This window comes from Schistocerca nitens, chromosome 10, assembly GCF_023898315.1.
Source record: "Schistocerca nitens isolate TAMUIC-IGC-003100 chromosome 10, iqSchNite1.1, whole genome shotgun sequence".
Lineage (NCBI taxonomy): Eukaryota > Metazoa > Arthropoda > Insecta > Orthoptera > Acrididae > Schistocerca > Schistocerca nitens.
Genome location: NC_064623.1, coordinates 233,382,170 through 233,409,298, shown reverse-complemented (window position 1 = coordinate 233,409,298; position 27,129 = coordinate 233,382,170). Strand labels below are relative to the sequence as shown.

Genomic DNA, 27,129 nt, shown 5'->3' with positions numbered 1-27,129 from the left:
GCCAGCTTCATCCTGACCCACAACTTCTTCACTTTTGAAGGCCAGACATACCAACAATTAAAAGGAACAGCCATGGGTACCAGGATGGCCCCTCGTACGCCAACCTATTCATGGGTCGCTTAGAGGAAGCCTTCTTGGTTACCCAGACCTGCCAACCCAAAGTTTGGTACAGATTAATTGATGACATCTTTATGATCTGGACTCATAGTGAAGAAGAACTCCAGAATTTCCTCTCCAACCTCAACTCCTTTGGTTCCATCAGATTCACCTGGTCCTACTCCAAATCCCATGCCACTATCCTTGACGTTGACCTCCATCTGTCCAATGGCCAGCTTCACACGTCCGTCCACATCAGACCCACCAACAAGCAACATTACCTCCATTATGACAGCTGCCACCCATTACACATCAAACGGTCCCTTCCCTACAGCCTAGGTCTTCGTGGCAGACGAATCTGCTCCAGTCCGGAATCCCTGAACCATTACACCAACAACCTGACAACAGCTTTCGCATCCTGCAATTACCCTCCTGGCCTGGTACAGAAGCAAATAACCAGAGCCACTTCCTCATCCTCTCAAACCCAGAACCTCCCACAGAAGAACCACAACAGTGCCCCACTTGTGACAGGATACTTTCCGGGACTGGATCAGACTCGGAATGTGGCTCTCCAGCAGGGGTACGACTTCCTCAAATCCTGCCCTGAAATGAGATCCATCCTTCATGAAATCCTGCCTACTCCACCAAGAGTGTCTTTCCGCTGTCCACCTAACCTTTGTAACCTCTTAGTTCATCCCTATGAAATCCCCAAACCACCTTCCCTACCCTCTGGCTTCTACCCTTGTAACCGCCCCCGGTGTAAAACCTGTCCCATGCACCCTCCCACCACCACCTACTCCAGTCCTGTAACCCGGAAGGTGTACACGATCAAAGGCAGAGCCACGTATGAAAGCACCCACGTGATTTACCAACTGACCTGCCTGCACTGTGAAGCTTTCTATGTGGGAATGACCAGCAACAAACTGTCCATTCGCATGAATGGACACAGGCAGACAGTGTTTGTTGGTAATGAGGGTCACCCTGTGGGTAAACATGCCTTGGTGCACGGCCAGCACATCTTGGCACAGTGTTACACCGTCCGGGTTATATGGATACTTCCCACTAACACCAACCTGTCTGAACTCCGGAGATGGGAACTTGCCCTTCAGTATATCCTCTCTTCTCATTATCTGCCAGGCCTCAACCTCCACTAATTTCAAGTTGCCGCCGCTCATACCTCACCTGTCTTTCAACAACATCTTTGCCTCTGTACTTCTGCCTCGACTGACATCTCTGCCGAATCTCTTTGCCTTTACAAATGTCTGCTTGTGTCTGTGTGGTTGGATATGTGTGTGTGTGTGCAAGTGTATACCTGTCTTTTTTCCCCCTAAGGTAAGTCTTTCCACTCCTGGGATTGGAATGACTCCTTACCCTCTCCCTTAAAACCCACATCCTTCCGTCTTTCCCTCTCCTTCCCTCTTTCCTGACAAAGCAACCGTTGGTTGCGAAAGCTAGAATTTTGTGTGTATGATTGTGTTTGTTTGTGTGTCTATCGACCTGTCAGCGCTTTCGTATGGTAAGTCACATCATCTTTGTTTTTAGATATATTTTTCCTACTTGGAATGTTTCCCTCTATTATATATATATATATATATATATATATATATATATATATATATATATATATATATAATATGTACTTATTACTCTTACAGCTTTCTTTTGGAGCTTAAAAGACTGAAATATTGCTGCAGGGAATTTCCACCACGAATCTTGCATGGATGTCCATAAATCCGTAAGAGTATGAGGGGGTGGATCTGTTCTGAACAGCATGTTGCAAGGCATCCCAGACATGCTCAGTAATGTTCATTTCTGGGCAGTTTGGTGGCTAGGGGAAGTGTTTAAAATCAGAAGAGTGTTCCTGAAGCCACTCTGTAGCAATTCCAGATGTGTGACGTGTACCACTGTTCTGCTGGAGTTGCCCAAGTCTGTCAGAATGCACAACGGATATGAAAGGATGCAGGTGATCAGACAGGATGCTTACATACATTTCACCTGTCAGAGCCATATCTAAATGGATGAGGGGTCCCATATCATACCAGCCGGCCGTGGTGGCCGAGCGATTCTAGGCGCTACAGTCTGGAACCGCGCGACGGCTACGGTCGCAGGTTCGAATTCTGCCTCGGGCATGGAGGTGTGTGATGTCCTTCGGTTAGTTAGGTTTAAGTAGTTCTAAGTTCTAGGAGACTGATGACCTCAGCAGTCAAGTCCCATAGTGCTCAGAGCCATTTGAACCATTGACATGCATGTTCGTGTCGTGCAATCATGAAGGATACACGAGTGAGCCTTCAGCTCTGAAAGCCCATATTGATGATGTTTCATTGAATGGTTCACATGCTGACATTTGTTGATGGCCCAGCATTTAAATCTGCAGCAATTTGCTGAAGGTTTGTACTTCTGTCATGCTGAATGATTCTCTTCAGTCATCTTTGGTCTCGTTCTTGCAGGATCTTTTTCCAGCAACAGCAAAGTTGGAGATTTGATGTTTTCCTGAATTTCTGATATTCATGCTACACTTGTGAAATGGTCATACAGGAAAATTCCCACTTCATCGCTATCTCAGAGATGCTGTGTCTCATCGCTCGTGTGCCGACAATAACACCGTGTTCAAACTCACTTAAATATTGATATTCTGCCATTGTAGTAGCAGTAACTGATCTAACAACTGTGCCAGACACTTGTTGTCTTATAGAGGCATTTCCAACTGCAGTGCCATATTCTGCCTGTTTACTTATCTCTGTATTTGAATATACCAGTTTCTTTGGTGCTTCAGTGTATAAGAAATGGTATTACTCATGCAAGCATTTTGAGCCTGTGACTTCTTCTTCTGGCAGAAGGGATGAAGGGGAAGGAAGAGAGGTGAAGGAAGAGGACTGGAGAAGTTAAGGAAAATGGGTACAGTTTGTAAAAGTTGCCCAGAATGCTGCGTCAGGTGAGACTTACTGGACCGGATAATGTGGAAAGACTGAAGTCGGGGATTGCAACGGACGAGATTTGAAAACTTGAGAGCTTAAAGGTGGATTATAGGGTAATATGCAAGACAGATTACTCCTAAAACATTAAGCATGAGTTAATAAGACTGAAAAACTAAGTGGATTGTATGTGATAGAGGTGGGAAAAAATAGATAGGTCAGAAAATGAAAGACGGAGAAAAGCTAAATGGAATGAGGAAGATATATTTACTGTGAAGAAGTATAAAGTTGAAAGAAATTAAATTAAATTAAAGCCAGGTGGGTGGTGAGACCCAAGAACATCTTGTAGCATTGGATCCCATCTGCAGAGTTCTGAGAAACTGCTGCCTGGGGGAAGTACCCAAATGGCACGTGTGGAGAAACAGGCACCGAGATCACGACTGTCATGTTGTAGAGCATACTCTACAAACTGAACTCTGCCCGAACCCACCACGAAGGCCCAATGGTACTGACGGTCTCTGTCTCATCCTCAGCCTACAGGCGTCACTCTATGCGGATATAGAGGAGCATGTGGTCAGCACACCGCTCTCCTGGCCATATGTCAGTTTATGAGGCCTGAGACACTGTGTCACAACCACTTAGCTCCTTAGTTCGCCTCACAAGGACAGAGTGCCATACTTGCCAAAAGTGCTTGGCAGACCGGGCAGCCTCCAAATGCCAGGCCAGCCTGACAGTGCCTAACTTCAGTGATACGATGGAAACCGGTGTTGCCACTGCGGCGAGGCCGTCGGTTAGAATGTGCTGTGCAACGGCATATAGTGTGTTGCAACTACACACCCTCTGCCTAAGCCCATCAATCCTAACTGATAATTTGGTAGTAGCCATGCTGATGTAACAGGCCAAACAGTGTTTTTGTAACACGTGGCATATGACATGTCATTTCTCAAGTGACTTTCCCTTTGATAGTATATATTCTGCCAGTTGTGGAGCTGGTGTGGGTGGTAGTAGGTGGGTGCATAGGGTAAGTCTTGCAGTGCAGACAGTCACAGGAGTAGAATCTATAGGGTTGGGAGATGGGTGCAGAAGGAGCATAGCGTCTGAGAAGGATATTGTGGAGATTGGGAGGATGATGGAAAGTCATTACAGGTATATAAACACTGTCTGGCCTTTTAAATTGACATGACTACCACCAAATTATAAGGTCCTTGGGAGAGCCAGTCCTGACAAAACTCTACCATCTGGTGAGCAAGATGTATGAGACAGGCGAAATACCCACAGACTTCAAGAAGGATATAATAATTCCAATCCCACAGAAAGCAAGTGTTGACAGATGTGAAAATTACCGAACTATCAGTTTAATAAGTCACAGCTGCAAAATACTAACATGAATTCTTTACAGACGAATGGAAAAACTGGTAGAAGCGGACCTCGGGGAAGATCAGTTTGGATTCCGTAGAAATGTTGGAACACGTGAGGCAATACTAACCTTACGACTTATCTTAGAAGAAAGATTAAGAAAATGCAAACCTACGTTTCTAGCATTTGTAGACTTAGAGAAAGCTTTTGACAACGTTAACTGGAATACTCTCTTTCAAATTCTGAAGGTGGCAGGGGTAAAACACAAGGAGCGAAAGGCTATTTACAATTTGTACAGAAACCAGATGGCAGTTATAAGAGTCGAGGGGCATGAAAGCGAAGCAGTGGTTGGGAAAGGAGTGGGACAGGGTTGTAGCCTCTCCCCGATGTTATTCAATCTGTATATTGAGCAAGCAGTAAAGGAAACAAAAGAAAAATTCGGAGTAGGTATTAAAATTCATGGAGAAGAAGTAAAAACTTTGAGGTTCGCCGATGACATTGTAATTCTGTCAGAGACAGCAAAGGACTTGGAAGAGCAGTTGAACGGAATGGACAGTGTCTTGAAAGGAGGATATAAGATGAACATCAACAAAAGCAAAACGAGGATAATGGAATGTAGTCAAATTAAATCGGGTGATGCTGAGGGGATTAGATTAGGAAATGAGACACTTAAAGTAGTAAAGAAGTTTTGCTATTTAGGGAGTAAAATAACTGATAATGGTCGAAGTAGAGAGGATATAAAATGTAGACTGGCAATGGCAAGGAAATCGTTTCTGAAGAAGAGAAATTTGTTAACATCGAGTGTAGATTTAAGTGTCAGGAAGTCGTTTCTGAAAGTATTTGTATGGAGTGCAGCCATGTATGGAAGTGAAACATGGACGATAAACAGTTTGGACAAGAAGAGAATAGAAGCTTTCGAAATGTGGTGCTACAGAAGAATGCTGAAGATAAGGTGGGTAGATCACGTAACTAATGAGGAGGTATTGAATAGGATTGGGGAGAAGAGAAGTTTGTGGCACAACTTGACTAGAAGAAGGGATCGGTTGGTAGGACATGTTTTGAGGCATCAAGGGATCACAAATTTAGCATTGGAGGGCAGCGTGGATGGTAAAAATCGTAGAGGGAGACCAAGAGATCAATACACTAAGCAGATTCAGAAGGATGTAGGTTGCAGTAGGTACTGGGAGATGAAGAAGCTTGCACAGGATAGAGTAGCATGGAGAGCTGCATCAAACCAGTCTCAGGACTGAAGACCACAACAACAACAAACCATCAGGATTCTTCTCCCAGACACCACTTTCTCAGAACTCCGCAGGTGGAAACTGGTGCTACAGCATGTCCTTGGGTCTCACCACCCATCTAGCTTTAATTTACATTAATTTCTTTCCTCTCAGCATTTCTTCATAGCAAACATTTTTTCCTCACTGCTTTATTTTTCTACATCTTTCATTTTCTGACCTGTCTATTTTTTCCCACCTCTATCACATATAATGCACTTAGCTTTTCACTGTTATTAACTCATGTATGATGTTTTGGGAGTAATCTCAGTCTTGCATAATGCCCTATCTTCCACCTTTAAGCTCTCAGGTTTTCAAATTTCATCCAGCGCAGTTCCCAAAAATCAGTCTTTCCTTCTCATCCTATTCGGTGAGTGTCACCTGACCTGGGGTTCTGGATGATTTTTCTGAACTCTATCCCTTTTCCTAAACCTTTCCAGTCCTTTTCTTTCACCCCTCCTCCTCCCTCTTCAACCCTGCTGCATGAAAGAAAGAGCATAAGTAATATCTTTTTTTTATGCGTTTTCTACTGCCACCACTTGGTGAGCAGATTTTTTGGTCTATCTTATTGCATTTAATTACAATGTTTGCAATAATAATGATCTTTTCTGATGGCTTATAGTTTTTTGATTGGAGGTTAGAAGTTGCACAAAAAATGTCAGTATGAGTGTGAGTCAAGGACTGGAACAAAAAGAAATTAACAAAGATTACAAGCATCAGAGATCCTATGCCTAAGAAGAGGAGACGGATGCATACTATCCAACAGGAGGAGGGATGCAGGCATTGGAAAAGTACTGGCAAATTAAAGCATAAATAAGCAGTTTAAGGAATACAGCAACAACTAGAAGAACAATGTCAGAAAAATGGAAGACTGCAGAATACATGAAGTAATTGTGAATTATTACCCCCTGTACCAAAGATCTGCACAAAGACCAAGGGAAAGGTGTAAAGACCAAAAATTTCACTCAAGAAGGCACAGCAGACCAATCCTTTATATGTGCAGAAAGAAGAAGGAGAATAATTTGCACATAACTTTGTATTAAACAGCTCTTGGGTTTGCCAATCACAACTAAAAGATGTTTGTGCAGAATATTGAACATGATCATTTGGAGTAGAAGGGCAGAACCACTGGCCTGTATCAGTGAAGCTGTTTTTCTTCTGATATGCTTAAATATACTTAAATGTACAAAACTTCCTAACAGATCAAATCTGTGTGCTGTGCAGAACATTGCTTTGCTAAGAATGCACTAATTCCCAAATTCTACTGCATACAAGAGGTGCTAGCAGAAGTAAAGCTGAGAGGGAATGTTGTGACTTATGCTGGGTAGTTCATCCGGTACAGCTTTGCTTTTCTGCATTTGAGTCCTGGGTCAGCACAAAGCCCTTATAGGTAACTAGAACAAAAAAAATCATTTTCTAATGGTTTAAAAGATGCTTTGAACCTTCTAAAGTAAGAGGCAAAAACTCTAATCCCTGAAAAAAATTTGTTCTATGGAATTCTGAACTACCCCTTTAGTGCCTTGGATGACCTGAAATGGCCTACCTGTGCCAACTCAATACCCCCTGTAGTGTTTGGGTATAGTTAGATGCATTTCACAGCAAACAGTATATTAGCTTGGCATCAGCAAACGTCAGTATGTGCACAAAGAAGACAATTCTTTTGCTTTGAATCTCGATTTTTGTTTGCAGTGTGACTTTTGATAGTTTATTTGTGAGCTTATAATACACAGCTTTGTCTATTATGTAAGAATGAGTGATATGAAAGTGTATTCAGGTTAGAAGGGTATAAAAATATCATATCCGATGTGGTGTCAAAGGTGACCAAAGAAGAGATATGAGGCTGAAAGCAGTTTAAAGGAGTCACTGACTTTGCAGAGAAACTGAATAACAGTGGCCAGGACTTTGATGTGAAATATGGATCGAGCTGTAGGATTATAAATTTTCCTGGAATTTTCTCTGTTATTTCTCAACACATGAAATGTGAAACATGCAATGTAGACATCACATTGCAAGAACAAAGTCCTGGAGACTTAGGCTTCACAATAATAATTTCTTTTTCAAACTGCACAGCAGTTGTTATACTAAGTAGTAAGTTTATATGGAATGCATATTAAATCAGTCATTGATTCATCCTAATAATATGCCTGTTTGGAGTCAGGCTAAACAGGACTGTAAAGTCTTGTGCATTCATAGAATCGCCACAACCAATATTTCAATCACAGTTACAAAACTATGACAGACCACTCCTGGGATAGCAGATTAATGGTAAGGGTTTTCTAAAAATAGAATTTTCTCCTTTTGTTCATGTCTATAACACATCTCAAAACTTCAAACGCATTTTACTCAGAATACAATTTTTCAAAATGGCACACAGCATAACTCCAACAATTTTCAGTCTTTACCCTCTAATCTGCTAGTAAATTTCAGCACATGATGTTGATGGAGATGTTAGATACTGACTTGGTGTGCTCGACGAGGGCAACGCCAATTCCACAATTCCTGGCAGCTGGGTCGACAGACCCAGCTACAATCTCCAACCGGTGAAGGTGTACATCAGGGAACAGTGCACGCAATTTCTCAGACACCTGCAAAACACATTACATCTATACCAGACTCCACAGGTAACTAATACACACTGCCTGCCAAGAAGGTGAAGTACACAGAAGCCGAGGAGGAAATGTAATGGAAGTTCATGGATTGAGAGGGTCCAGCTGTTAATGGTGAGTGACATTTTCTGAACAGTTAGTAGCTAGCTTGAACCCCTCGCCATGATTATTCTGATAACCTCCATGTAGAAGAGGCATATGGTCCTGGCTTGTACTGAGGCCAACTCGTATAGACTTGTAAAGCTTCACCTAGCTTAGCCTAATGGAGTTAAATCAACCTCCACTTCTGCTGTGTACAAGGAATGGAAGTAAACAGAGTGTCTGGACTTCCACACTCCAATTTCTGCCTCTGTATATATTATGTTCTGAACCACCATTAAGTAATGTTTACAGAATGAGATTTTCACTCTGCAGCGGAGTGTGTGCTGATACAAAACTTCCTGGCAGATTAAAACTGTGTGCCGGACCGAGACTCGAACTTGGGACCTTTGCCTTTCGCGGGCAAGTGCTCCACCAACTGAGCTACCGAAGCACTCTGTGAAAATCTCATTCTGGAAACATCCCCCAGGCTGTGGCTAAGCCATGTCTCCGCAATATCCTTTCTTTCAGGAGTGCTAGTTCTGCAGGGTTCGCAGGAGAGCTTCTGTAAAGTTTGGAAGGTAGGAGATGAGATACTGGCAGAAGTAAAGCTGTGAGGACGGGGCGTGAGTCGTGCTTGGGTAGCTCACTTGCTAGAGTACTTGCCCGCGAAAGGCAAAGGTCCCGAGTTCGAGTCTTGGTCCGGCAGACAGTTTTAATCTGCCAGGAAGTTTCAAGTAATGTTTAATCTCAATGTTTTGGTAGTTTCAAAGAAACAGTTTCGTTTCTGATGTCTGATATTCTGCCCACTGTAATAAAGATATGCTAAGTTTGTTTATGTCTCACTAGAGTACCCAAGAATACAGTTAACCCAAGTGTCACCACCTAGTGAAAGCCTAATGAATGGTCGGATAAAATGATTGTGCAAAACATGTCAGTTATTTCAGTTTGTGGAGTAAAAGTCCAGACTCATTGTCAAACAGTGACTGCTATGCTTTGGTCTGCCTATGCAACAAGAGCCCATAAACTGCTTTCACAGGCAACCTCAAAATAGTTGTAAAGATTCACCTGTAGCCCTTCTCTGCTTGCTGTCATTCCAATTGCCCTTAGATGGAAAAACCTCTTGAGTAATAAAGTGTCCAGCAGAAACATGTGCAGAATTCACCAGTGATATGAGGAGATAAGACTCTCTGATCATCACAGGAGGGCTGTGAGTGGAATATCTTGAGAGGAAAGCAGTGTACTCTGAGCTTAGTGCATGTACAGCCATGCATCAGTTTGCACCGCTTTAAGTAGTAAAGAGGATTTTATCTGCAAGTGTGCCATTATTACGCACTTGTTTTGAGCTTTCCTGGGGAAAAATCCACATATATAATCACAGTTACAAGAAATTATTCCATGTATTCATAGTTCCTTTTGTTTGCACATGCGAAATAATAAAATCTCATACAACTTGTATTATTTCCTCAGCACTATAGTTTCTGCCTACATTATACATTGGCCAGTTTAGTCAGTGATAGTTTTGCTCACCTGTAAGTGGAAAGTCTTATTCTCTGCTTGCCAATGATTTTGGATATGCATGGCACACAAAAACTCATGAAACCAAAATGGATGAGGCACATAATGCCATTTAGTCTTTCACAGTTTCATAAAATTCACACAAAAATTCAAATTTATGAGATGAGGTTCAAATAGACCATAGCCTCACTTGCCAAAGCTTAAAGATTTTGCTGCTTACAGCCACCTGAGGATCACACTTATGGCAATGACTTGCAGCTTCCATTACGAAGTGAACGCATCAAGTGACTCATGCAGACTGATTCAGGCAGATATAATAGTGTTGCTTTTATTCTTTTGGTGCGGATGGCAAAGAGAACATTCAATTTATGATGAAAGGGTCACAAAATCAGTAGGATCTGAAGAATTTTACCCCAATAGTGGCAGATTCACAGACCTCCACAGTATAGAAACCACAAACAATGACTGATTCAGAGTACAGGAAATATTGATATTGATTGAAGAATGAGTTGTAGGAGTAACTCCCATTTCCTCTAAATTTTTAAGGCAGTAAGCTGAACAGTTAAATACAGAAGCCACAGATGTGAAATTTTGTGTATAGAAGAAGTATTAAAAGTAATGATAAGAGGGGCCCATTTCAAGAACATTAATGTTTAAAGGTTTTCAATAAGAAACACAATTACAGTGTTCCATAACCATAACGGATAAAGTGTTACATTAATATTTGACTAAATGTTAAAAAACTACTAGATTAAAAAAATATTCAAGATTAAGTAGGAGAGATAAAAAGCTATACATTTTTGAAATACGTGCATTGAATGCATCCTACATGAAAATCTTGGTTTTTTGTTTCTTGGTATATCTGATGTAGGAGTAAAAAGAAACATAAAAATAAAATTATAAAAATAAACTGAAAGATAAAAAATAAAATAAAAACAAAAATTAGAAATAAATAATAAAAGTAAAAAAACAAAAACTGAAATAAATATGCAATGTTCTTGTCTAGTAACCAGAACATCTTGGCTATCGGGTTTGGTGCCAGTCAGTGCTAAAATTCTGAAAATAAAGTCGTCAGCAATGGAACCCAAATGCTCCTGGCGTAGAGTGTCAACCTCGCTGTGCCTTTGGTTTGACATACAGAACTAGCCATGTAATGACACACTGGTGTCATGGTGCACCAAAAGAGAACAGGTGTGCATCCCATGAAAAAGAAGTTGGAAGAAGCTGAAATGAAGAAGACAGTAAAGAATCAAAGGAATTGACAGACTGATTTGAATAACAAGAATGGGAAAAGTGTATGTGGGTGCTTTACTGAGCAGTTAGAAGGGAGAAAAAGAAAATGTGAAGTATGCAGAAAACACCAGAGTAATCAGAGGTATTAGATGTTCCCAGCATTTTTGATTATGTGGATGATGACGACTACAATAACCAATTTACTGGATCTTGGAACTCCTTATCTTAATGTGGTAACTAATGAATGAGTTATTTTGCAGCTGTGGAGAACTTGGTTCAGGGTGTGTGTGCTCTGCTTGGAATTGTGCCGCATTTACTGGAAAAGGAACACCCCAAGACTGTGTGTATGATGACTACTTGCACAAGGAATGAATATTCTAAAATGTTTTGAAATATAAAAATGAAAGTACTTACACATTCCATGTTAGTGTTTAAATACATTTCAGTACTCTGATTTCTTAACATAAATTAGCAGATAAATTAAGTGGAAATTATTTTCACTCATGTATGTGTAATATAAGCTTCCTTCTCAATAGCATAATTCCCCAACCTTGCAGAAAATTACCACTTGGTGTGGGGAACGGTCTATAATCACATATTTGTGACTGAGCGAGGTGGTGCAGTGGTTAGACACTGGACTCACATTCGGGAGGACGACGGTTCAATCCCACGTTCGGCCACCTGATTTAGGTTTTCCGTGATTTCCCTAAATCACTCCAGGCAAATGCCGGGATGGTTCCTCTGAAAGGGCATGGCCAACTTCCTTCCCCATCCTTCCCTAATCCGATGAGACCGATGACCACGCTGTCTGGTCTCCTTCCCCAAACCAACCAACCAAACACATATTTGTGCTATTTACAGTTAACTTGATTTAGTGTACTGAAAGTAGAGAAATTACAGTAATCTTACATGCAGTTGGTTTTAGATTACCTACAAAAAATACGCCAAAATAATAACTTTTGCTTAAGTGTGCACAGTGAACAGAGATGAGGGGAGGAGGATAAGGTGGATAAAGATAGGGGGAAGAAGTGATGGACAGAAAGAGAGAGGAAAAGGAGATCAGGACATTGTGAATCATTGCTTGGTTCACTAGTATATTATATGAGAACATTTATAAATGGTAGGTTCACCTGGAGATCAACAGAGGTGGTGAACCGCAGGATCTCACGGAAGGCTGGATCTGGACAGGTCTCAACCTCTCTGACAGCCTCCCCTTCATGTCCAGGTTGGTGCAAGTGGTTTATGAAGACTCCCATAATCTTGCCACTCATGGTATCGACTGCTTGCAAAGAAACACCTGTCAACATAAGTTGTTTTCTGAGTCTGTAAGTTCTGTTCTTCAGAGTCTAAAAAGATGAACCTCAGTTTAAATCCTAGCCAAGCTATCTTGATTTTATTCTCTGCATCTTTATCAGATTAATTCTAAATGAGCCTATTGTAGTCTTTCTAGTGAGGCCTCAATGCTAATGCCCCCCTGTACTTCTCTCCTCACTTAACCTACAAAAGGACTATGCAAACAGTTGAATGCAATGCCCAATTGTAAAGTGATGTGCAAAAAGGTCATATCCTTTGACCTTTGTGAGAAATCATAAAATACAACAAAGATTGTACCTTACTTTAGTTACTGGGTCACACCAAAAATACAACAAAGATTGTACCTTACTTTAGTTACTGGGTCACACCAAAAATAGTCCTGCACCATCTCTGCATCTACATGGTTATTCTGCAAGCCACACTAACATATTTGGCAGAAGGTTCATAGAACCACTTTCAGATTATTTTTCAGTCACTCCACTCTTGACTATCAAATGGGAAATATGAACACCTAAATGTTCCCATGCAAGATCTGATTTCTCTTATTTTGTTATGATGGTCATTTTGCCTTATGTAGGTATAAAATATATAATTTTAGCACAGACCTGTTGTGTATCATGGGAGATCAGACAATAAAAATAAAAATTTAAAAAAAATGGAAATTTGTGGTAAAGACTATGGGACCAAACTGCTGAGGTCATCGGTCCTTAGGCTTACACAAGACTTAATCTAACTTTAACTTATGCTTAGAACAACACACACATCCATGCCTGAATGAGGACTCGAACCTCTGATGGGGGGAACCACATCAACCGTCACAAGATGCCTTAGACCCCAGGGCTATGTTGCACAGCTAAAAATTAAAACCAAACTCTGTCCAAAGAGGCCTCTGAAGCCAGAATGAGATTTTCAGTCTGCAGCAGTGTGCGCACTGATATGAAACTTCCTGGCAGATTGAAACTGTGTGCTGGACCAAGACTCGAGGCAAAGGTCCTGAGTTCGAGTCTCGGTCTGACATACAGATTTAATCTGCCAGGAAGTTTCAAGCCTCTGAAGGCTTAACGGTACTGACCGACCACCGTATATCCTCAACTGATAGACATCTGTGGATGTGGATATGGAGCAGCATGTCGTCAGCTCACTGCTCTCCCCACCATTGTCAGTTTACAGGACCTTAATTGCTACTCCTCACAAGGGGATGCCACAACGTTGGGATCATAGATTTACTTCAAACTTCGCACACATTCAGTAGGCCATCAAAACAACATAATGTGTAAGTAATAAGGTGCAGTTCTGCAACAGCAGTCTTACATGTCTATTGTGTAACACATGTATTTGAGTGAAGGTGCCGAGCCTATGGCATTGCGGTCAAGTAGTTGCCAGCACAGTAGCTCAAAGTGTTAGGTCAGATGGTTAGCTGCCTTCTATAATTGAAAAACTGAGTTAATGGATCAACAATGTTCTTGAACAGGTGTCATGATGGATCACCCACCCTGATCAAATGCAATGAACAATAATGAACAAAATGAGATTAAAAAAAGTGGTTAGCTTTAGCACACTGCATGAGGGTCATGGATGAGGAGACAGTTCGAATCCTGGTAACACTTTCTTGTTAACCTACATTTTTTCTTCACTGGTCACATTATTTAATTTATTTTACATTTGAGAGGTAATATAATGAAAAAACCTCATGGGCATTTTCATAAAGTTGTAGTGAATCCCATATTATTTGACTACTTACTACTTGTAATTAAATTTTCAAGGATGAGGAACAGACTTGGAAAGCCCAAATCAAACCTCGATAAATAATGATGCGAATGATGTTATTATCAATCATTAATATAGTAAGTCACGATGTGCTAGAGCGCAAGAGTAATGAACAACTACTTGTCAGATGTGCTCTTGACAGCACATGTTGCAGGATAATATTTGTGATACAGGCATAGAAAACATAAGTTGAAAGTTCATGCAAATACACATGATCTTTTCATAATATTATCCCTCAAATGTGATATAAATTAAAAAATATGACCAGTGATGTAAAAATAGATTAATAATTAAGCTCAAGTGGCAGTCAAACCGTCGTGTCATAGACTCTCATGTTATGAAGCTCAAACACTAATCACCTCACCACCACAGATTCTAACACCCAGCACCTATGCATAGATTCATAAGCACATAACAGACGTGTAAAACATCTCTTGTGATTTTCTCGGAATTGCCAGAGTAGTGCACCGAACAACTTTCACATTATGTTTTTTTAATGGCCTACTAAAGCTTGAAGTAGGTCTGTGATCCCAACATCCCAACAATGGGAGGCCCCCTTGTCAGTCAAATTGCCTGCTTGCCAACAGCACTTGGCAGACTGGGGGGGATCACCCCTCCAAGTGCTAGCCAAGCCCAACAGCACTTAACTTTGGTGATCTAATGGGAACAGGTGTTATCACTTCAGCAAGGCCAAGCACAGTGGCCGAGTGGCTGTAGGCGCTTCAGTCCGGAACCGCGTGACTACTACGGTTGCAGGTTCGAATCCTGCCTCAGGCATGGATGTGTGTGATGTTCTTCGACTAGTTAGGTTTAAGTAGCTAAGTTCTAGGGGACAGATGACCTCAGATGTTAAGTCCCACAGTGCTCAGTGCCATTAGAACCATTTTTGAACTGCAGCAAGGCTGTTGGCTAGAACATGGAAATAACTACACTAAAATTGTCTGTCAAGTTGAGGTACATCATCTGAATAGAAAAGTGGAGCACTCAGATGGGGGAGGGGGAGGTGGAGGGGGAAGAAAGGCAAAGCAATGAAACTTCATGGACTGGGAGGGTATATGATGTCATTTAAATGGTTATAAAATTGAGTCAAATTTACTAAGAACTTGGCAGTATGAAACAACTTTTCAGTATCCTGTCACACCCCCTCTAGCCTTGATGCATGCACTGATCTGGTTGGGAAGGGTGCCATAAAGCTGTTGTGCCCGGAGAGAAGTTGGCTCACAATTGATGTAACTGGTCCTCGATATCCTCAATACTGGACCTGGGATGGAGCTAATGTCCCAGCTGGTGTCACACGTGTTCTATCAGGGACAGACCTAGCAATCTAGCTGGCCACAAGAGTATCTCAACATCATGCAGGCAGTTCAGAGAGAAACGTGACATGCATGGATGAGCATCATGCTAGCAAAAAATGGCCACAATAGTGTTGCATGTGATGTAACACATGAGAATGCAGGATGTCTGTGACATACGGTTGTGGCATCAGAATACCCTTATTCACTACCAGCCATTTCATGAAGTCATAGCTGGTGACTCCACACACTGTAACACCAGTGCCACTCCAAAACATTGCCAGAATGGGTCCTCTCCACATGCCACCATCACACTCGCTGAGAATGGTTGCATGGGGTGGTATGCTGTTCCAGTTGTGAATGGAGTGCACTTTGGAGAAAAGAGAACCACTTGTATGAATATCAAGAGCTCACATGGAAACCCAGTTCTAAGCAAAGAAGGGAAAGCAGAAAAGTGGAGGGAGTATATAGAGGGTCTATACAAGGGCGACGTACTTGAGGACAATATTCTGGAAATGGAAGAGAATGTAGAGGAAGACGAAATGGGAGATACGATACTGCGTGAAGAGTTTGACAGAGCACTGAAAGACCTGAGTTGAAACAAGGCCCCGGGAGTAGACAACATTCCAGTAGAACTACTGACGGCCTTGGGAGAGCCAGTCCTGACAAAACTCTACCATCTGGTGAGCAAGATGTATGAGACAGGCGAAATACCCTCAGACTTCAAGAAGAATATAATAATTCCAATCCCAAAGAAAGCAGGTGTTGACAGATGTGAAAATTACCGAACAATCAGTTTAATAAGCCACAGCTGCAAAATACTAACACGAATTCTTTACAGACGAATGGAAAAACTAGTAGAAGCCAACCTTTGGGAAGATCAGTTTGGATTCCGTAGAAATATTGGAACACATGAGGCAATACTGACCTTACGACTTATCTTAGAAGAAAGATTAAGGAAAGGCAAACCTATGTTTGTAGCATTTGTAAACTTAGAGAAAGCTTTTGACAATGTTGGCTGGAATACTCTCTTTCAAATTCTGAAGGTGGCAGGGGTAAAATACAGGGAGCGAAAGGCTATTTACAATTTGTACAGGAAACAGATGGCAGTTATCAGAGTCGAGGGACATGAAAGGGAAGCAGTGGTTGGGAAGGGAGTGAGACAGGGTTGTAGCCTCTCCCTGATGTTATTCAATCTGTATATTGAGCAAGCAGTAAAGGAAACAAAAGGAAAATTCGGAGTCGGTATTAAAATCCATGGAGAAGACATAAAAACTTTGAGGTTCGCTGATGACACTGTAATTCTGTCAGAGACAGCAAAGGACTTGGAAGAGCAGTTTAATGGAATGGACAGTGTCTTGAAAGGAGGATATAAGATGAACATCAACAAAAGCAAAACGAGGATAATCGAATGTAGTCAAATTAAGTCAGGTGATGCTGAGGGAATTAGATTAGGAAATGAGACACTTAAAGTAGTAAAGGAGTTTTGCTATTTGGGAAGCAAAATAACTGGTGATGGTCGAAGTAGAGAGGATATAAAATGTAGACTGGCAATGGCAAGAAAAGCGTTTCTGAAGAAGAGAAATTTGTTAACATCGAGTATAGATTTAAGTGTCAGGAAGTCATTTCTGAAAGTATTTGTATGAAGTGTAGCCATGTATGGAAGTGAAACATGGACGATAAATAGTTTGGACAAGAAGAGAATAGAAGCTTTCGAAATGTGGTGCTACAGAAGAATGCTGAAGATTTGATGGGTAGATCACATAACTAATGAGGAGGTATTGAATGGAATTGTGGAGAAGAGGTGTTTGTGACACAACTTGATAAGAAGAAGGGATCGGTTGGTAGGACATGTTCTGAGGCATCAAGGGATCACAAATTTAGCATTGGAGGGCAGTGTGGAGGGTAAAAATCATAGAGGGAGACCAAGAGATGAATACATGGAGCAGATTCAGAAGGATGTAGGTTGCATTAGGTACTGGGAGATGAAGAAGCTTGCACAGGATAGAGTAGCATGGAGAGCTGCATCAAACCAGTTTCTGGACTGAAGACCACAATAACAACAACAACAATGGAGTGTGGCAAGAATGATCATTGGTAAGCCTCTGTATTGGCTTTAATTTCTCGAATTATCTCTTCATGGTCGTTACAGGAGATGTATGTGGGAGGAAGTAGTATGTTGTCTGACTCATCCTGGAAAGTACTCTCGAAATTTCTGTAGTAATGTTAATGCATCAGGATTGGCCAGGAGGGGAAAACTGTAGGCACCCGTGAAGAATTACACATTTTTTATATGCATGAATGTTTAATGCCATAAACAGGCAGGCCTAGAGAAGCCGCGGGAACTGAATGGGCTACCGCCCAAGAAAGCAGGAGAGGTGGGAGTCTGATCAGTTTGGAACCTGCCTGCAGAAGAGGGCGAACAGCGTGTCCGCTCCCAGCAGCTGGCCGTGGTTCCACCCTCACTTGACCGCCTCCAAGCCTCCCTATTGTTCGGCCAGATCGTAAGACAGACAGTTCAATATCGTTACCTCATCAGCAACACGTGAATTTAGCTGCTGATGATTCAACACGTGAGTTTCAGAGTGGTTCTATCCGTTTCTGGGCAACGTGACAGATGCTGCAACTAGCTGCCAGGCAGAAGGCGCTGATGAACATCAAGTGAAACATAAAAATAAAATTTTTATACTTATAAATCCATTCAATAATGGCCCCCATTGTACACCCTTCACCCCTCCGCAGGGGTGGGAGGGGATGGTAAACCGACAGTTACTGGAGGGGCTCCTGCGAGGGACGGCCTTACATAATTTTAACAATACATTTTGATTATTTGTGTTTTTGTGCTAGATTTGTATTAAAAAATGACAATAATTGGGTGATGTTTGCTTGCTTGACAAAATTTGGAAGATGGCGGATGGTGCGGTGGTGGTGTGGGACACTGTGAGTGGCAGCACTGGTTGCACCAATCAGCTGTTAGCGGTGGTAGTGGCGGAGGTCGCTGACCGTGACAGGCAGCTAAAAGTGAGGGGGGGGGGGGTTCCGGAAGGGGCGATGAATAGATCACGGGCGGTGGGGGGGGGGCTTCATACACATACATAGTTGTTTAAATCTAAAGGAGGGCCATGCCTTTTCTTTTGGGGGTATTTTACTTTTTTACTATTCCTTTCTACTCATTACTATCTTCTACTGAACTACTATCATATGGGGGCAGCAAGGAACACTCTTGCTTGCATTTCACAACTTAACATGGTATTCTCCAGGAAATTGCTGTTTAGGGACAGCAGGAAGAGATGACCGAAGTCATGCCAAAGGTCCTTTTCTAAACACTGCTCATAGTGATAAACCAATAAAGATAATTTCCTCAGTGGGGTAGTGATACTACATGGAGAGCTATTAAATAGTGAACCACTACCGTTAAGTAGCAGGGCTGGGTTGCTCGAAAGTATTCTTAGAGTTATACTGTATATAATACTCAGCGTACATTTTCACTCAAAACTTATACAATAAATGACTGATAAATCGTAGGAAAATTAGAATCAATTATGGCAGACAAGGAGAAGAATAGGGAGAGAAGTGGTAGCATCCGGGGGTGTGACTAGCTTATCACAAGGCGACCTCTGTGCCAGCCCACGTGTTAGTGCCATGTGGTCTCTGCTTATAGCGAGCCTTCACTGGAAACATAGGCCACAATTTAGACAACTAAAAAGACTGTCTCAACTGGAAACTCACTGTATGATAAAGTGAATCATGGTTAATGGTTCTGCTCTGACCTCTGGGGTGGCAGAATAAAACAGACCATTTAACATCACTTAAAACAACACACACAGAACCTTTTGACTGCTCACCAGTAACCTCAATAAAACAACGTCATACATCACTTCATGTCAACAAAACCTCACTGCCCTCTGGGGGTTAACAGCCGGAAGTCATCTCGTAGCTTCGTGCGATATCTCTATAAAATGGCTGGAAAAGTGTGTCTGATATACAGGGTTATATTAGTTCTTGCGGTGCTGCTGCAAGGCATAGCCAAGCATCACTTCCCCGACAGCAGAAAGGAAAAACACAGAATAGAAACGTTGATGGGGAAGTAGGGTAAGAGAAATGGGGAGGACAAAAAAATATCTGCAGCGAATGATACGGCAGTAAGACGTACTGTCCACATGGACTTCCACAGCAGAATCGGTTGCCTACCGCCGGCCTAGCAGGAGAGTAAGGAACTGAGTCAAAGAAATTTGGCCTCTACTAAACCAAGTTTACTGTGGGTCAGAACAGGTCTGGTCTTAGTTAACCAGCATTGAATTGAGTATGTAGCACCTTGGGGAGGGGAGGGGGTGCGATGTCCTTAAAGCAAGAGAGATGGGCACAGGTAATTACTAATATTATACGAAGAGGGGTGGTGGAATTTCAAGAAACCTCTTGGGTGGCTTGTGAGCCATCTAGTAAAATCAGTCACAAACTTCATACTAGCTGGTTTTAAGGTGGGGCATCTCATTGCCCGGGACTAAGAAAGTCACATAGCCTCGACAGTAGGACGTGTTAGTGTGGGAGGACAGTGGCAAATATCTGGAGTTACTAGTGTGTGAATGTATGTTTGTGTTGTCGGTTGAGAAACAGCTCTGCTTAACTTCCATGCCAGGGAAAAGTAGAGGGAAGCAGTGCTGTAAAGTGCTTAACCCTCACACCAGGGAAAAGTAGGGAGGGGGCAGGTGGGGGGGGGGGGGGGGGTTGCTGCAGTAGTATCATCACTGATCAAATCCCTGACTATATATGGTACAGCCAGGTTTCCATACAAGGGATTGCAATGGGTGGATAGTCTAAGGGCATGATACTGATTAGACCCCTAATTACAATAAGTGCATAGCCTAAAGACAGACAGGGTGCAGAACGAATGCTGCTAGAGGAGCACAGAAGGCTGAATGTGGTGACAACAGAGAAATTCCGACTGTAGTAGCCATATTAGAATATATTGGAATATAAAAGGCTTCCTTCCCCCTCGCTCTCGGGGGAGGCATTTGACTGGGCCTTAGAAATAAATTTTTTAAACCAGTCCCTTGACTATCTGCCACCATGTACAGTAAACCTCTTCATGACGCACGACACCTGTCTTGTAACGTCTGCCAGTGGAGTTTGTTGAGCACTTTGGCAGCTCTCTCATGCTGACTAAACGAACCAATGATGAAACATGTCACTCTTCTTTGGATCTTCTCTACCTGTTGTATCAGTCCTACCTGTTAAGGGTCCACTATTGATGAACAGTACTCAAGACTCAGTTGAACAAATGCCTTATAAATCACTTCCTTCGTTTATGAGTTACATTTCCTTAAGACTCTTCCTATGAATTTAATTCTGACATCCACTTTTCCTACTATTTGTTTTCTGTCTGATTCCATTTAAGGTCCCTCTCAACGGTTATTCCTAGATATTTTGTGGTAGATACTGTTTCCAGCAGTTTCTCATCAATAGTGTAATGGTACAGTTGTAGTTTTCTTTTCCTATGTACCCCCAATATGTAGCATTTATTTACATTTACATTCAAATGCCTGAGCCTGCACCATTCATCAATCTTCTGCAGATCATTGTACAAATCGATACTGTCTTACGGCATTGTTACTTTGTTATAGACAACCTCATCATCAGCAAACAGTCTTAAAGGGCATTCAATGCTTTCTACTAGATAATTTATATAGGACTACACTGTAAAAATTACAGTCCTACTACACTTTTGCAGGGTACTCTGGAAATTACCTTTTCATTTGTCACTTTTGTTCCATTAAGAATGGCATGTTTAGTTCAGTCTGGAAGGAAGTCTTGAATGCAGTCTCAAATCTGGTCTGATAGTAAGATTTTATTTTTTTACCAAATGGCAGTGTGGTATGGTGTCAAATGGCTTCCTGAAGTCAAGGAACCAGGCAACAGCCTGAGCAGCATTGTCTACAGAGCCATGGATCTCAAGGAGGAACAGAGTGAACCGAGTTTCACAGGATCTCTCTTTATGGAATCCATGTTGATTTTTATAGAGAAGATTTTTGTTCTCCAAAAAACATCATAACTCTTGAGCATAAACATGTTCCATAATTCTACAACAGATATAGGTCTACAATTGTATGCATCTGTCCTGAGGCCCGTCTTGAATAGGGAATGACGTGTGCTTTGTTCCAGTCGCTAGGTACGGTACCCTTAGACCCTTAGTTGCTCCAGGGATCGACAATTGCTACATCTTCAAACTGTTCAGTTGCAGCATGTGACACTGTAAACGGCCATGTGCCAGCTGAGACCACTTCGACTGTGGGATCTTCTAAATGCAACACCTCCCAAAACACATCTCTATTCGGAGCAGAATGGACAATGAAGTTACATATTAGAAAGTCGGCATAGGACTGTTTACTATCATTATGTTTATATTGTGCTTCCAAAACTGGATTTCCAAAACCGATTTCAGAATACTGTTTCTGGTTGTTCATGTAAACACTCTTAATCTGATTCTGGAGATCTGTTTCACCTGCCAGTTTTCCACACTCACAATCCATGTAAGCCCACAATCATATTTGAAATGTGCTCGCATTGCACGTTATGTCTTGTTCACAAAGTATTTGGCTAAAATGGATGCAGTGACTTACTGGGGAGAAGCAGAAATATTAGACTCAGCACGAAGCTGTCTACCAGTGACAATAAAGTGAAGAGTAGCAGTGATGGTGCTGACTAAATAAAAAATTGGAAAAGATGTTTCCCAGACGCCGTATTTAACTGAGCTAGTAAATCCTCTTTAGAGTTCAAACCTTAACATATAAGCACGACAGTGAAAAATGGTTTCCGGAATTCAGTTTTCATCTTTTGGAAGATGTGTTGCATGCAAATGTAGTAATGATCACAAGTAAAATTTCAATTTTGACTTAAAACATGGAGGTTGAGTAACCATACCCGACAGGGCTGACCCATTTTCGGTTCAGTACAGGCAGCGACAATGTGGGTTTGTTTATGACAGTAAGCACTGGATAACTCACACATTGAAAAAATGACAATGTCACATGGATCTGTTAATGGAGCTACTTTCTGAAGCAAATGAAATTTTTTGGTTTCGATTAGCAAAATGACATTTGCACAGTTGGCCCATTACTTGAAACACTGTGTAATGCTGTTGCAAATACTACACAGACAATTCCCACTCTTCCTTCACCACTCAGCAAGGTGGAAAAGCTGAGGATGTGGGATGATGCGGAAGGACTGTGGCAATTGTAACCAACTGACGAAGCAATTCTAACTGCTGTTCAAGCTGCTGCTGCTGTTGTCATAACAATGAACCAATGCCGGATCCACGCTGTTGGTGCACATGTGAAAAACGAAATTACCTTGTTGGCAAAAACTGTAGAATCTACTGTTTTCTTGCAAATAACGAAGTAAACAGTAAATGCAATTGAAGCAACTAAACGCCAGAGTTTATGCACACACGTGGACAGAGACAGTGGGAAAAATGAAATAGGCCAAGTTTGGTATCAAGCATCATAACAAAACACGTAAAAGTTTTAGATGGCAAATAAAACCTTAACGATCTGTGATCATGTGAGATGGAGCAGGCCACACTGTTGGCATATGGAAGCCCCACTTGGGTGATCGTGGTGTAGGCAAAAAGAGAGGCAGGCATCCTAGTTTTGGTATCTTGCCAGGGCAACCGAATGTGAACTCTGCAGTTGTGATGGTGGCGTCACAGTCGAGAACAGGACAGTATGGATTGTGTAGACTCTCCAGTCTGCCAACACACCTCAAAGGTTCACTAGCTGTAGAGATCTCATTCATCAAGCCCAACAGTTCGGAGCTGAATATGTCATTTTGTTCCTTCAGTGCCACAGGCTCCTTACAAGTGTGATGTTTACTTATGTGCAGCAGTTTTTCTTCTCGTTTGTTCAGGGCAGAAAGATCGTCACTGACTACGACAAGTGTATCGCCATTTTCCATGGAGGCCAGAGTCTGAAAATGAGTGACATATGCTGTGTATGTACTTGCATATTTTACACTCAACAAAGTAGGAAAAGATAGAGTGCTGTTTATCATAAATATGATTTGTTAAGCTGCAGACCGGCATAATTAAAAGACACTTACACTTAAGGTTTCATCCACAACCTGTGTCAGAAAAGGAAAGAGAAACACACACCACTCATTCACATAAGCAAGCACACCTCATGTACACATGACTGCCAAGCTCCCTGAGTTGGCGGTCATATGTGCATGACGTGTGCTTGCTTGTGTTAAGGACTGGTGTGTGTTTCTCTTTCCTTTTCTGACCAAGGCTACAGCTGAAAGCTTATGTGTATGTCTTTTAATTGTGTCTGTTTCCAACGTAACATGTCATCTTTATGGTAAGTAGCAATCTGTCTTTCCCTACATTGTTGATACACCAGCCTGGAGGTTCTATCTTTTCCTATATTGTTGATATGCCAACCTGGAGTTTCCATTGTTCCATTTTACACCCGAATTGACGCGTGTACATGAATATCTGTGGCTGCAAGTTTTGCACTCGGGACACATCACGGATTCCACTTGGAGAGACAGGGGGAGGAGCAATTATGCAATAGACTGTCTTCGTTAATTAAAATTAACAATCGTACAAACCAGATGCATTTATCTCTGAATCTACCAGTCTACCTGAAGACATCAGTGTTTCACCAAAACAAATACAATGTGAAAACCAGTGCAATACAAGTGCCTAAAATGAAACAAATGCTACCTGACAAGTAGATTACCATTAGAAGCACCACAGCACACCAAAGGCAGAGTCCAGAATCCAGGTAACCAGCTAGCAAGAAGACACCACCCACACCTCAAAACAAGGAGGATTTTTTAAAGCTGACAATACTAGATGTAAAAAAGAGGTAAGTGGTCAAGCAAGACACATATAGTCCCTGCTTCATACATTGAATTGTTTCATCGGAATGTTCAGTCTCTTTCCAATAAGCTGAATGAAATACAAATCTTGTTAAATGATACGAGTGATATTTCGGTTTCATGCTTTACTGAGTGCCGGCTAAATAAAGACATGATAGAACTAGCACACCTACCTCAGTTTAAATTAGGTGCCACATTTTGTAGAGAAGTACTCAGGCATGGAGGTAGCTGCATATATGTTTGAGAAGACATAGACTTAACTAACATAACCAAATTTGACAAATTGTCTAAAGAAAGAGACATAGAACTCTCAATGGTAGAACTGCCAACTAGAAATTCTGTAATCATCTGTGTATACAGGGTGTTACAAAAAGGTACGGCCAAACTTTCAGGAAACATTCCACACACACAAATAAAGAAAAGATATTACGTGGACATGTGTCCGGAAACACTTAGTTTCCATGTTTGAGTTCATTTTAGTTTCGTCAGTATTTACTGTACTTCCTCGATTCACCGCCAGTTGGCCCAATTGACGGAAGGTAATGTTGACTTCGGTACTTGTGTTGACATGCGACTCATTGCTCTACAGTACTAGCATCGAGCACATCAGTACGTAGCATCAACAGGTTAGTGTTCATCACAAACGTGGTTTTGCAGTCAGTGCAACGTTTACAAATTCGGAGGTGGCAGATGCCCATTTGATGTATGGATTAGCACGGGGCAATAGCCGTGGCGCTGTACGTTTGTATCGAGACAGATTTCCAGAACGAAGGTGTCCCGACAGGAAGACGTTCGAAGCAATTGATCGGCGTCTTGGGGAGCACGGAACATTCCAGCCTATGACTCGCGACTGGGGAAGACCTAGAACGACGAGGTCACCTGCAATGGACGAGGCAATTCTTCGTGCAGTTGTCAGAGAAGTTGCTGCTGTACAAGGTAACATTGACCACGTCACTTTATGTAGAGTACTACGGGAGAACCAGTTGTTTCCGTACCATGTACAGCGTGTGCAGGCACTATCAGCAGCTGATTGGCCTCCACGGGTACACTTCTGCGAGTGGTTCATACAACAATGTGTCAATCCTCATTTCACTGCATATGTTCTCTTTGTGGATGAGGCTTCATTCCAACGTGAACAAATTGTAAATTTTCACAATCAACATGTGTGGGCCTACGAGAATCCGCACGCAATTGTGCAATCACGTCATCAACACAGATTTTCTGTGAATGTTTGGGCAGGCATTGTTGGTGATGTCTTGATTGGGCCTCATGTTCTTCCACCTACGTTCAATGGAGCACATTATCATGATTTCATACGGGATACTCTACCTGTGCTGCTAGAACATGTGCCTTTACAAGTACGACACAACTTGTGGTTCATGCACGATGGAGCTCCTGCACATTTCAGTCAAAGTGTTCGTACACTTCTCAACAACAGATTCGGTGACCGATGGATTGGTAGAGGTGGACCAATTCCATGGCCTCCACGCTCTCCTGACCTCAACCCTCTTGACTTTCATTTATTAGGGCATTTGAAAGCTCTTGTCTACGCAACCCCGGTACCAAATGTAGAAACTCTTAGTGCTCGTATTGTGGACGGCTGTGATACAATACGCATATTCTCCAGGGCTGCATCAGCGCATCAGGGATTCCATGCGACGGAGGGTGGATGCATGTATCCTCGCTAACGGAGGACATGTTGAACATTTCCTGTAACAAAGTGTTTGAAGTCACACTGGTACGTTTTGTTGCTGTGTGTTTCCATTACATGATTAATGTGATTTGAAGAGAAATAATAAAATGAGCTCTAACATGGAAAGTAAGCATTTCCGGACACATGTCCACATAACATATTTTCTTTCTTTATGTGTGAGGAATGTTTCCTGAAAGTTCGGCCATACCTTTTTGTAACACCCTGTATAGGTCACCAGATAGTGAAAGTTTTTTATTATCATATGGAAGAGCTGTTTGAGAATTTCAACACCTTCAAAAAATATATTAACATTTGTGGAGATTTCAATGTTGATTTCTCCAAACGCAGTAAATTTAAAGATGAAATCAAAGATTTACTGAAGTCCCTTAACCTAAAACCAACTATAACTAACCCAACGTGTATAACCACTACTTCTGCAACAACCATAGATCACATGTTTGTAAATACAGATAAATATACCTGCAACACACAGACAGCAAACACTGGTTTCAGTGAACGCAATGCCCAAATACTAAAAATGGCTATTCCAGGAAACACAAAAGCCCAGAAAACTAGAGCTATTGTCAGGAAGTTTAATAATGGAAACATAGATTACTTTTGTTCTCTCTTGAGAAGAGAAATCTGGACTGATGTTTACAGTTCAAACAACACAGATGACAAGTTTGATAAATGTATGGCCACATACAAACATTTTTTTAAATAGCCTTTCCTAAACTAACATCACTTATAAATTCTGTACACAAACAAAATAAATGGATCACAACAGGAATTATAATATCATGCCAGAATAAAAGGAACTTATATGAATACTCAAAGCAAACCACAGATCCTGTATTTATCAACTACTTTAAACAATGTAAACAAATACTTAGACAAGTTATAACAAAAGCAAAGAAAATGGAAAATGACAAACAAATAAAAGATTTCAGGAATAAGTCTAAATCGACCTGGAATATCATAAAAGAGAAACAGGTACTACATCATTAGCCCACAAAAATATAGAATTTCATGCATACAACAATAAAATAATCAACCCCACAGTAGTGACTAATAAATTTAATACTACTTTTCCAATGTAGCACACTACCT

General features: G+C 41.6%; 1 protein-coding gene across 1 annotated transcript in view; it reads right to left on the bottom strand.

Moving 5' to 3' along the window:
- Positions 1–8,059: 8,059 nt before the first annotated feature.
- LOC126210614 (arylalkylamine N-acetyltransferase 1-like) overlaps positions 8,060–27,129 on the bottom strand; it is a 36,703-nt gene continuing 17,633 nt past the window's right edge. Inside the window, exons 2-3 of the mRNA XM_049939907.1 lie at positions 12,207–12,373; positions 8,060–8,226 (exon numbers count right to left, since the gene is read on the bottom strand). Of these exons, the coding sequence (XP_049795864.1) occupies positions 8,065–8,226; positions 12,207–12,373 (329 nt within the window). The 3' untranslated portion in view covers positions 8,060–8,064. The remainder of the gene's footprint in view (positions 8,227–12,206; positions 12,374–27,129) is intronic.